Source organism: Camelus ferus, chromosome 27 (assembly GCF_009834535.1).
Source record: "Camelus ferus isolate YT-003-E chromosome 27, BCGSAC_Cfer_1.0, whole genome shotgun sequence".
Classification (NCBI taxonomy): Eukaryota; Metazoa; Chordata; class Mammalia; order Artiodactyla; family Camelidae; genus Camelus; species Camelus ferus.
In genome coordinates this window covers 5,328,574-5,341,365 of record NC_045722.1, presented here as the reverse complement: position 1 = coordinate 5,341,365, position 12,792 = coordinate 5,328,574, and the positions used below count along the sequence as shown (strand labels likewise).

The following is a 12,792-nucleotide window of genomic DNA, read 5'->3' as shown; positions in this document are numbered from 1 at the left end:
ACACTTCAGTTACATGAGATAATTTCATTTCATTGAAATAGCATTTTTACTACTTGCAATCAAAGGGATCCTAACAGACACAGTGTTCAAAAAGGTATCCTTCCTGTTCCAGAGACCAAGAAGGCTTGGGAAGTAGTCAGGATGGGGATGGCACCTACCGTGACTGCTACTGTGCCCCGCTGAGTTCTGAAGCTTGATGAGTCCTCTCAGCGCAGCCTGGGGTTGAGGAATAAGCTTGGGAGCAGGTCCAGGGGCTGACAGGGACAGAGCCCTGGAATGCTGGCAGAAGGAAGACTCAAGGCAGCCAGGACATGGCTGTGAGAACCCTAGAAAACAGGAGAAGCATGAATGAGCAGCACGGTTCTTACAGGGACAGAGGGGCATTTGGGCACAGTGCATAGGGCAGATGGTGGCCACACCTTGACAAAGGGGAGATCAAAATCAGCCAAGTTTGTCTTCGCTTCCTCACGTCTTATATCTTATTTCCCCCATTTACTGCCCCCTCTCCCTGAAGTACCTCCAGGCTGTAGAAGAGCATCTTTAGAAGGCCTCCCCTCTGAAAAGAAGTGGGGGCTGGGAGGGGGAAGGCACGGCTGGAATCCACATGCTGTTGCCAGAGTGTATGTGCCTGGTGGTGGGGAGAAGTCAGGGGAGTTTTCCCCTCAGTACTGTGGACTTATTTCTCACAGCTCCTCTCCCAGTGAGTGCCCAGAACATGGCCTAAGCAGCCTGAATAGGACAAAGTTGAGTGAGGCAGCTGTCTTATTTGATGTTCAGTCTGGACTTCTAAAAGAATCCTAGAGAGGACAATGCCTAATCCAAGGGAATGAACGGTGGAGTTCCAGCCATGGGCAGAGCTCAGGGTAGGCTCTCCAAGTGCCTTCCTATCTAAGGAACCAGGAAATCATCTACCCTACCTTCACACCAGTCTCCCTTGGGCACCATCCCTGGCTGGGGGCCACTCCTCGAGGAGCCTACACTCTTCCCCAGCTTCTCTCTGAGGCCAAGCTGGGACCTTTGGGGAGAGAAACAAGGTGGGAATATTTCCGACTCAGGACACTGCCAGAGGTCCAGGTCTTTGGAAAGTCACTAAGCCCATCTAGACCCTTAATGAGTTCTCTGATCTAGGGGCTGCTGGCTTTCCTCTTGGCTCCATAAAAAGGCATGATGACAGAGATCCCGAATCACAGAACACTGGGCTGATTGGATCACTAGAAATGTCTCTAGACCAGAGCAGTCAAATAGAGTTTTCCGCAATGATGGATGTGTTCTACACCTGTGCTATCTGATAACGTAGCCACTAGCCACACACGGATACTGAAATGTGAATAGGGACCCGAAGAATCTGATTTTTTCTTTTCTTTTATTCATTCATACTTAAATCTAAATAGCCACTTGTGGTGAGTGGCTACCACATTGGAAAGTATAGCTCTGGACCAACCCTTGACCTGGCCACAGTATCTAGAGAAAACTAAGGTCCAGAGAGGAGAAGGGATTTGCCCGACTTCACACAGAAAATGGCAAAGGCAAAACCTGGAACTTAGTTCCTCTGACTCCTAGCCCCAACTCTCCACAGCACCCACTGCCCTTCCCATGGGGGCCTCATGTTCTCCCACCATGCTCAGCACTGTGGCACTGTCTTGCTGCCCCACTACCCATGCTGCACTCCTGGGGCAGGATATCAGACCGCCTTTGTAGGGACCTAACTCTCCCAGCCACAGCCGCTGGCCCATCCCTCAGCCCCGCCACAAAGCAGCTTCAATGAATATCCTGGAGGTTGGCTGGGGAAATCATCCATCAGAGAGGAAGTGCTCCAGGCACAGAGCTGTTCACTGCAGGGTTATTAACAACAGCAAAATTCTGGAAGCTGCCTAAACATCCCACAATAGAGATGACAAAGTGCATCACGACACCTCCACGTGGTGGAATATTACACAGTTGTTAAAAACGATAAACATGAATTCTGGTAGCGGCACAGAGCAATGTTTACCTAACAGGATTGAGCAAGAAAACAGAAAATGGATGAGGGTGGGGGCTGGGCTGCAGCAGAGTACAGGGCTCTGCACTCACCAAGCTCACTCACATTTGTTACCCACCAACCCACATCGTGGCGTCCAGATTTCGTACCATTCTATAGATGGAGGAGCTGAGGCTTCAAGAAGCCACACACATACTCCTGGAAAAACGGGGAAGTGAGGGCAGAGTTGGGGCTCAAAATCTCAATTTCTGACTTTAAGGACAGACTTCTACAGCTGCCTCTTTGTGCCATGATGGTGACATTATGGGTGATCTTTCCTTTCTATTTATTAACTCATCTTACTTAACCAAAACATTGACTCTCATAATCTGTACAACAAATGTAACAGAGAGGAATTTTTACCCTTATTTTTTGGATGAGGAAACCAAGGCACAGAGGTCAAGGGCCACTTCTACTTCCCATATATTCTGCAAGGTTCTAGTATTGTCTTTACAGGAAAAAGGCAAGGGGGCAGGGAGGGAGCAGTTGTTGACTTGGGGTGGTTGAAATACAGATGTGTGTGTGTGTGTGTGTGTTTTCCCTTTTTAATTTCATAGAAATTCTTTTTGTAGTAATTGAAAGAAAAAAGTTGCAGAAATAAAATATTGCTTCAAATTTTTTTAAAAAACAAGCACATACACAAAAATGAAAATTTATCAAATTGAAGCTACTGATGAATCCAAGAGACCTCGACTATGAACATAATCCATCTCCTGGCAGCAAAGCTCATGTCTCCAGGCTTTCCTGCCAATTTGCTGACCCTGGACCACTCCCTCCTGCCAGAGCGAGATCCTCACCTCAGGGGGCAGCGGGAAGCAGCCCTGTGTGGAAGTGGACTTCAATAAACACTTCCCAGGGCCCTTGGCACAGCACAGCGGGCCAGCAGGCAGGCCGCAGGCCCCTGCTGCTTGCGGTGCTCCTGTCACTGGCCAGGGCTGACCTCAAGAGGACATGGTATTCTGCCTCCAGCCCCAGGCAGCCCCATCCCACAAGAAGAGCAACTGAGACCCGAAAGATAAAAGACCCTGCCAGAGGTCACACTGCCACTGAACTGGGAAACGTGTGCGTGTGCACGTTCACGTGGGTACGTATGACCCACACACACCCAAGGGGTGACCACAAGCCTCCCACACAAAGTTGCAGCGAAGGCCTGGTGAAATGATGCACGTCAAGGACTGGCATTTATAAGTATTAGCATCTTTCCCCCTTTTGTTTTAAAAAGGGGGCTCAAAAAGCCAATTTAAGCTTAGACTGGTAAGTTCACATCTATCCTAATATTCTGGAAGTGCTGCCCAGAACGCTGTGAAAGACAATGGCCAGTTTGAGGAGTTCACGACCAAAGCGTCCTGCGGGGTAACTGCACGTACTCCTTGGCTGCTCAGAGGGGTGATGTGCACTCCAGCCAGGCACGAGCAAAGCCCTCATGACGTCCTTGTAGGTGAGACCTTCCATGTCCAGGAATGTGGGAGAGTGGATCAGGCTGGTACCCGGGTGGAATCTCACTGGCACAACCTTTTTTGGCAGAGACTAGGATGGAGTTTGGAAGGTAGGTCCAGGGAGGGGTCACTTAGGGAGGCAGAATCCTCTGTTCAAAGCCCTCCACTTGCCCTAGGAAAGAGGGAGTTACTAGACCCTGACTGAGTTCTGTGAGTAGCTTCAAGAGCTAGCTACACAGAGTGGACAGGGAGTCATGGCCTTTTTTGAGCCTAGTGGCCAGGAGACATGACTCACGTGGGTGAGCCAGCCACGAGCTCTGGAGATGGTGCAGCCATCTCTTTTATGTATCTGTTCATAAAATTTTGATAAAGTGGGGTCTGCTTACAGGGGCTTGACAGGAAGAGGTGGGCCTGGAACCCATGCTCCCTGAGGAAGTCTTAGGGGCCTGGTCAAGACTTCAGGTCTCTGAAAAAGACACTTGGCATCTATGCGCCCAGAGAGCAGAGCTAGACTCAGTGAGAAAAAATTCTAGGAAGACAGAGCTCTGTTCTGCATGGGGAGTAGTGAGCTCCCTGTCCCTGGGGGCATGCAAGCAGAGGTCTGGAGAATATATATGCTGGGTAGGGATTTGCACTAAATGGAGAGGTTGCTTTCAGCTATGAACTTCTTTAATTCTATCCACATATGAATCAGGGCTAGATTGTGTGGATCAAAGAGGATGTTACAGAGAGTGCAGGGAAAGCACAATGATGTCCAGAATAATAGTTACGATTATTATTATTGTTATAGATCACTGAACATTCCCATCTGTTCTCTCACTGGATCTTCTGCCCATCCCGTGAGGCACATAGGGCAGGATGATTAACCCCATTTAGCAGATGAGGAAACTGAGACCCAGAGAGGGAATGGGACTACCCCAAGGTCTCACAGCACATCAGCCCCAGACCCAGGTGCCTTCCCCTCCTGTACTCCCAATGGTCATCCCACCACCCCTACCCCAGAAGCAGAGAGTGAGAATGTCCCCTCCACCCTGGGCTTTCATCCAGCTGCCAAGACTCCATTCCTGAAGGTTACAAGCTCTCTCTGTACCTCCTCCCTGAAACGTGGGAGGGGAGTCCCAGCCTAGAAAGCTTCTCCTCCCAGGTTACACAGTCCCTGCCTTTCCACCCCATCCCCTCATTCCCCTGGTAGTCCTGCCACAGCTCCTTAGTTTGGTTCCTTCAAACTAGACCCAGGGTTAGCCCTAGGCTTTGCTCACAAAATGAATTCAAGGAAATGAACTCCCTCCCTCTCAGCATCATTCTTCCCCTCACACATACACAGCTTGTGACCAGGGGGAACCAGAACCCACCTTGCCAGGCATCCCTCTTGAGCACCTTCCCTATTCCTAGCCAGAGGGGCAGAGAGAGGGCATCTGGGAAGGAGAGAGGGGAGTGTCAGGAGGTGGGGAGACAGAGACCACCGAGGCAGGAAAGCTGCCACCCCCAGGACCACTCCATGCCCCATCACACACTGAACCTCAGGATACTCTTGTGAGCTGAGTATCAGCATCTCACTTTACAGATGATGGAATGAAGGCTCAGAGAGATTAAGAACTTGCCCAAATTCAAAATATTAAATTGAACAGAAACAGCCTTAAGTTCTGGAGAGAGGATTTGAACCCAGGACCAGTCAATTCTAAATAACCAGTGCTTTCCCATGCTCCCTGCTGCCTCCACAGAAGTGCAAGGCAGCTCAACTAAGCAGACTGGTGAGCAGATGAAAGGGAGGCGGGGCAGCAGAGAGAGGGAGAGAAAAGGCAAGACAAAGACAGGACAGAGAGCAGCAGGGACAGACAAACTGACAAGTGGACCCTGCAGGGACCAGAAGGAAGCAAATCCGGAAGCTGCCCCCTTGATCAACATAAAGCCCTCAAGTACCACCTCTGCAGCCATCTGCTCCTCCAATGTAGCCATTAGTGTCCCCCTGGTCCCTCCCAGGATGCCCAAGTCTGAGGAACAGAAGAAACCTCCTGCCCTCGGAGCCCCCAGTCATTGAGGGTATCAGGCCAGGTCTCTATGGGCCAGCCCTGGGCCAGGGAGGTGGGCAGAGGAAGTAAGGGGCCAGTTTTGTCCTTGGGCAAGGCCATCTGCCCAGCCCCTGTCTGCCCATGCCAGGCTGGGGGGTCTAGTTGCCCCGACTGCCCACCAGGTGCAGTGTACCCTCTGGCCCCACATGGCTGTGGGAGTGTTTGGGGCTAGCCAGGTGTTTCCAAGCCCCGCTGGCAGCTGAGCACAACTGGCCTGTCCCCAGAGCATGCAGGGTTTAAGCAACAGCCTCTCGACTGAATACGTATAAAGAAAAATGCCTTTTTTTTTCTTTAAGAAAGATAGAGGGAGGGAGGAGGAAGTCAGCAAAGAGGGAGGGAAAGAGGGTGGCAGAAACCTACCCCATCACTGCAGTCAAGGTCACAGGCATCGTTGTGGGGCAGGCGCAGGCAAGGAGCCTTTAATCTGGGAGTTCAGGCCGAGGAAACTAAACGCTTGAAGCCGGAGTACATTACTACCCTGAATGATCTGTCGGCTTCTATTAGGCTAAATATCTCTGTATAATGGGGAATTATCCTCTGAAAAGGCAAACTGCTGGCCTCTCCAGGGAGGGGGCGCGGCGGGAACCTCTCATCGTGAGGGTTCTCCCACGGTGAGCAGAGGGGGGAGGGAAGAACAGGACCAACTAGGAAAGCCACCCCCATCCCACACCCCCTTCTCCGGAAAGTCAGTCAGCAGCTGTGTGATGCTTGTGGCGGGTGCCAAAGTCCCTCCCCCTTCTTCCCAGCCTCTCCCTTCACTAAGGAGCTTGAAAAGATGCTAGAAGTGGGGTTGAGGCCTGACAATCCCTCAGTGACAGTGGGTGACTCTGGGCAAGTCCATTAGTGCCTTTGAACCTCTGTTTCCCTCTGTTAGATTAAGCTAATAATACCCACCAAAGGCTGTGCCATGAGGGGTATGAAGCTGGCACAGAGTGGGCACCCAGGACAATTCTGCACATGCTGTTCTGCCCACTGGTAAGGACCTCCTCTTCATCCCCTCTTCCTCATCTCACTGGCCCCCATAGGGCACAACCACCTCTGCCGGGAAACTCTCCCTGACCCCTACCCCTGGGTATCTCCTACAGCCAGAACCCACCTTCTGGGCTCTGCCATGTTCCGGTGGTTGTGTACATGTGGGTGCTTCAGTCCTAGAAGTTCCCTCTGAACAGGGCAGGATGCTCCCCAAGGCTTCTCACATGGAGGACTGGGCACTCAGGACTCTGCCCAGATTTGCAGGCTTGAAGGCAGGGGCTAGAGGAAACCAGGAGCAGAGGCGGTAGCACCTCAGGTATGGGCTGAGTCCACTGAAGGGCATCACTCATGGGAATGCATTCAGCACCAGGGAAGCTGGGACAGGAAGATAGAAATTCCAGGACACGAATCTGTAAGAGCAGGCTGGCCAGGGCACAAGGCAAGTTGGGGGCCAGGTTAGAGTAGGGTAGAGGTGGGACTCAGGGCAGGGTTACTGGTGCAGTAGTGAGGCACTAGAGATGCTCAGGCCAGGAAGGGTCTCAGGGGTCAAGAGGGGCAGGGCTGACCTGTTGGGGGAGGGACAGGGGTCATATGTCTCTAGCTGGGTAGGGAGCAGCAATATCCCGCTGAGCATGAGTGCTCATGTCCGAGCAACACTGTCCAACCCTGCAAAGCCCTTGTAAATCCATTAGTCACTTTGATCTGCACAGCCATCAGGTGAGGGGGCAGACCAGGGATTAGTTACTTAGTCCATTAACTCAACAGGAACTTGTTGAGTGCCCACCATGATCTAAGCATTGTTCTGGCCACTCAGCAGAGGGAAACTGAGCCCCAGAAGTGCTGCCCAAGAAGTTCCACGGCCACATGGGTTAGGCGGAAGTCCAGGGCTGCTGACAGTCTCCATTAGTCTCCTGGTCTCCTGCTGCAGGGCTTCTGCTACAGCCCAGGAGACTGTGGGAGTGACCTGGAATGGCCATGGGCTTGGGGGACCCAGGTACCCTCCAGATTTGGGGGACAGGTTGGGACAGAAGCCAGGCATGAGCTGTGGAAAGGGGATGCCTGACAGGAGGGGCTGGATCATGGGCAGGGCCGGGAGGAGCCTCAGGCTGGAGAGCGAGTGCCTCTTCCTCCGAGGCAGGGGTGGGAGGCCAGAGAGAAAGTGTGAGGGGGCAGGCAGGTTTATGGTGGAGGGTGCTGATCTCCTCCGTGGGCAGAAGGCTAAAAGGGGCAGAGGGGAACAGGTGGGGAATGACAAGGCCATCGGGGCCACCAGAGGAGAGGAAGAGGCACACAGGCAGGCCAGAGGGTAATAGGGGTCAGAGTGGGCACATCAGGAGGACCTTAAGCCGGGCTGGGCTCCCTAAGGTATCTGAGCTGGGGAAGGGCTAAGGGCAGGGAGCCCCAGCAGGGAGGAGCGGGTCCCATGAGCTGCCTCATACAATGGCCTCAGGCTGCCCTGTGCTCCTGGAGGGCTAAGAACCTCCTCAGAGTGTGGATTCCCTGGATCCCAGCCACATGCTGTGGAAGGCCCAGAGCAGCCTACGTGCCTCCGGACTCTCCCCGCCACTGATGGGAGCCAGCTGGGTCAGCTCAGGAGCAGCTCTTCCCTTTCAGTTCCTCAAGGCCAGCCCATCCACACGGAGCATCGCCAGCAGACTCCTCACTTTCCTAGGCCCTACTCTCCTCATCAGGAAACTGAGGAGGACCTCACCTCTCAGTGACCAGGTCAGGAAAGCACTGCCCAGTGCCCAGATGCACACACAGTAGGTGCACATGGATGATACTCCCTTCCCGTCCCTGGTAGTGAAGTCTCCTGGAGCCTAGTCCTCACAGCATCCCCAGTGCCTCACACACAATTTCACTCAGCTAACTTGTACTGAACTGACTTAAACTGCCAACCAGCTGGTAGCGATGTAAGGTCAGAATTCTGTCCACTGGACCCAGTGAGGAAGGGGCTGAGAGGAAAGAGGGCATCACAGGAGGACACAGCAGATGCCCCAGGGAGAAGGCGTGAGGATGCAGCAGAGGCCAAGGTCGCCCGGGGTGGCAGAGGCCCTGCTCTCCCCACACACATTAGCACTCCTCAGTAATTCAGCAGGCCGTCAGGGGAGCCAGCAGAGGGGAGTGAGGGCTAAGGAGTGGGGTTCACCCAAGTGGAGGGTCCCTGGGTAGATGGGCTTCCCGGGCCCAGGCCTCCTCAAAGCACCCACAGCCATGTGAGGGGCTCCTCCAACTCACCCCACCCACCTCAGAATCTACCCTCTGTGTGTCAGGCCCTGCCCAACCTAGACCATTAGAGAGAAACTGAAACAAGTCAGAAAGAAGGAGGAACCACTTCTAGGAGAAGGGGCAGAACCTGGAAGGCTTCACAGAGGAGGTGGCTTTTCAACTGCTCTGGGCCTCACCTTGCTCTTCTGTGAAATGGGCTGCTATATTCCTCCTCCTCCTCCTCCTACTACTACTAATAATAATAATAACTAAAGCATTTGGGGCACTTACTCTGTGCTAGGCTTTGTTTGAGTACTTTGTGCCTGGAGAAATTGAGGTGGACCTAAGTCCAAGCCTGCCCAATCCCTCTCCCAAACAGATTCCCTTTGGCTAGACTGGCTGGTGGAGGACTGACTAAGGTCTGAGCCTTGGGCCAGCTACAGACAGGGTAGTAGGCAAGGTGGGTGTCACCAGTGGCCAAGGTCTGCAAGTTGCCCAATGTTTTCATCATAACTCCAAGTGACCACTCCTGAGCCCGGGTGAGTGTGGTGGGGTAGGAGTTGAGGGAGGGAAACTTCCAGAGCCAGGTCAGAGGCAGCAAGGTCAGAGGTTACACAGTGGCTATGATGGCAGCTCAGTATGGCCCTCCCAGTGTTTAAAAAGCTGGTGCTGAGGATGGCCTATACCTGCAGCATTCCCCTTCCTGTCTTCCACAGGACTTACCTCACCCACACACTAGAATCCAGAAGTTCTCAGGCTCTAAAGAGGAAAAGTGGCAAAACTGCACAAAAATGCTGATCAATAGGTATTATTATTCCCACTTGATGAGGAAACAGGCTCCGGGGGGTTATGTCACTTGCCCAAGGTCACAGATGGGAATGGCCAACCTGGGTCTCACACCTAGAACCTGTCTGTTTCTAATAGATAAGATGTCAAAGGCTGAAAAAGCTTATGGGGCTGAAGTTGGAGGGTATTTCAAGCATAATCAGTAGGCCTGGGAGGGGTCTTGGAGTGAAGTCTTCCTGGCTCCCTTCCCAGTGGTTGCAAAGTTATCGCATGCCCAGGGCTCAGGAGGTTGGGCAGTTTGAGAAGATGAGGCGACAAGAGGCAGGGGAGGGTGAGAGCGGTCTCTCCTGTGGCTTCCAGAAGCCCTCTGCCTTATCCCAATCCTGCCCAAAAGCATTCATCTCCCTGGTGAGACTGGGTATTCAGGAGTCCTGATGTTGCCAACATGGCTTGAGAAGGACCTCTGTATGAATTTGGGGTGATGCTCAGCCCAGAGCTAGGACAAGCCATCTGTGGCTTGAGGCTAGTAGGGAGGCTGCTCAGGAAGGCCCAAGAGAACAGATGTCATAGTGCCTGGACTCCCACTATTAGAGTGTCATTCCTTTGAGTCCCCAGAGGTGTTTAGTTTCCATAAGGCTTTGAGCCTGGGAGAGACACCATCTAAGAATATTAGCAGTGGAAGGCAGGACCCTGGGGTTCTAGTCCCCCTCCTCTACTAACACACTGTGTTTCTTGGCACAAGTGTCTTCCCTTCTCTGGTCCCCAGTGCCCCATATGCAACATGAGGTGTCCAGGCCTAAAGGCTGGGGGAAACCCAAGGGAAGTGGGGTCACTTCAGTCATGCCACCCCTCCCAATGCTTGTATCAACTATATGCAGGCTGCATGCTCAGCACGATCCTCCGTGGTCTTCATTTATCCTCTCAACAAGGTTGTGATGCAGGCATCAGTACTCCAGTTTTCTAGGTGAGCAAACTGAGGTTCAGACACGATAAAGGACACTCCAAGGCTTGAGGAAGAGCTGCGGACAAGCTCTGTGGGTGCTGTTTTGTTCAGCACCCCGGACAGCTCCCGGTTGCTGTCTTCTTAACCACCGCCTGGTCACTCCCACCACACACACACACACACATGCACACGCGCGCGCGCACACGCACACACTCAGCTGTGCCTACACTTCCCGATCCCCTCCTCCTGTCTAAACTTCACCCACCTTTCCCTTACTGCTCCAGCTGCACTGATCTGAGCTCCTGGCATGGCTGTGATCTGCGCACACAGCACTGAGACTTATTCTTGCCTCCTTTTACTTCTGACTTAAATCTCATTCTCTCAGCAGCTCCTTGAGGGCAGGGAACTGTGTCCCTCTCTCATTCCTATGCCACAGTGTGGACTCACAGAGGGGACTTGTGGAGACCCACTGGCTTTGAATCAGGCAGATGTGGGTAAGAATTGGCTTGAAACCTCTAGGCCTGTCACTTTACTTCATTCATTGAGTTTCAGATTCCTTGGCTAGGAAATGAGCTGACCTTGTCCATCTCACAAGCTTGCTGAGGTTTACACAACAAAGTGCAGTTAAGGTACCCCAGGGGCTGCTTTCCCCACTGGTTTCTGCGTAAAGATGTCCCCACACACAAACTCCAGCCATGATTCCATCACCCTGGCCATGTTTTCTAGGCCCCTTGACTTGTTCTGTCCCCTGACCACAACCCCATGATGCAAGTCCTTAGTATGTTTTGCCACTCTGACCTCAGAAGGTGGAGATCCTGGGGAAAGGGGCTCTGGCCTCACTTGCTCACTGGGCTCACTGTTCAGGTGGGGACACTGAGGTCATTGGGGGTGAACAGCAGCTCCAGGACTTCCATCCTGGTCCAGTGGTTTTTTACCCAGCCCTCTGACTGCCAAAGGGCTTCCCTTCTCTCAGTGCCCTACCCAGTCAGTAGAGGAGGTGCCCTAGCAGATAAGAGTCAGGAGAGCCCCAAGGCCCCTCCCACATCCAGGAAGGCAGCAGGAGGTGCCAGAGCCTCAGGGAACCTCCTCTGACCTCAGAAAGCCCAAGCTTGAGGCTAATTTTGGACATCCTCTCAGGCTGAACAATTGAAGAACTCTTCCATTCCTACCCGGCATAATGGGGCCACAGGGATGGGCTGCCCCAACCCTCCCTGGGGGCAGCTAAGGCATCCTGGCCAAGGGCACTACAGTGTGACACTAGCAGGAGAGTCTGCAACTGAATCCAGACATGGCCCTGTGTGCAGACCAAGGTGGCAGCGTGGGGAGATGACCTGCCCACCCACGCCTGAAGTCCCACCACACTTGACTCACCCTTTCATGTAAAGCACTGCTCTTCTCAAACACAAGACCGGGGTGGGGGTGGGGGTGTCACCTCTAGAGGTGACGTCTCTGGGATCATACCCTGGCTCTGAGCATTACTGGCTTTGTGGCTTTTCTGAGCTTAAGATCCTCCACCTGTAAAACAGGGATGATAATAATATGTCTGTCACCTGACTGTTACCACTAAATCCTGACATCCTTGGCCCCTCCCCTGGGATGTCCCACAAAGCCCCTCATCCCTCATCTTCCTCCAAGCCTGCTCCTCCTCCTCCTCCTGAGTTCCTGTCTTTGTGAATATCTCCACCATCAACCCAGCTGTGTAGGCCAGAAACCTGGGAGCCCTTGGGACTCCTTCACTCCCTCCCATTGCACCCAGCACGAGTCCTCAATGTGTCTCCAGTAAAAACTCCTCTACACATTCATCCCAGGCCAAGCCCACCACTACCTGCTGGACTGTCTCTTGTCCTCTCCACTGTTTCCTACATGGCATCCAGGGCCGTACTAGTGAATCCTAATAAGATTAAGTTCCTTCCCTGCTTAAAACCCTTCAGCAACTTCCTCTTTTTCTTAGAACAAAGCCCACCCACCCTCTTTGTCATGGTCTATAGAATGCCTGACCCAGCCCTGCCCACCTGCCCTGCCCCACCTCCTCTGGCTTTCTTCGTCCCACCCCACAAGTTTTCTTCCAGCCCCTCAACACACCAAGGTTCCCCCAGGTATGGGATGCTCTTCCCCTCTCCTTGCACAGAACTCCCTCCTCATCCATCTTATTATGGGATGAGACACCTCCACAGAGAAGCCATCCCAGACTGCCCTGTCTCAGTGGGCCAGGAGACTTCCTCACTTCCGCATTCTCTACACTTGTCACAATTTGCAGTTATACATTTATTTATTTATTTACTCATTTATAATCTGCCCCCACCTCCACCCTAGCAAAACTGAGCTTCAAAAGGTGATGGGGACACAACTGCCTTATTCAAC

General features: G+C 52.8%; 1 protein-coding gene across 1 annotated transcript in view; it reads right to left on the bottom strand.

The window, feature by feature from the left end:
• Window positions 1–206: 206 nt before the first annotated feature.
• The window catches only part of LOC116660156, a 112,217-nt gene continuing 99,631 nt past the window's right edge, over window positions 207–12,792 (bottom strand). The window contains exon 8 of the mRNA XM_032468855.1: window positions 207–326. Within this exon, the coding sequence (XP_032324746.1) occupies window positions 207–326 (120 nt within the window). The remainder of the gene's footprint in view (window positions 327–12,792) is intronic.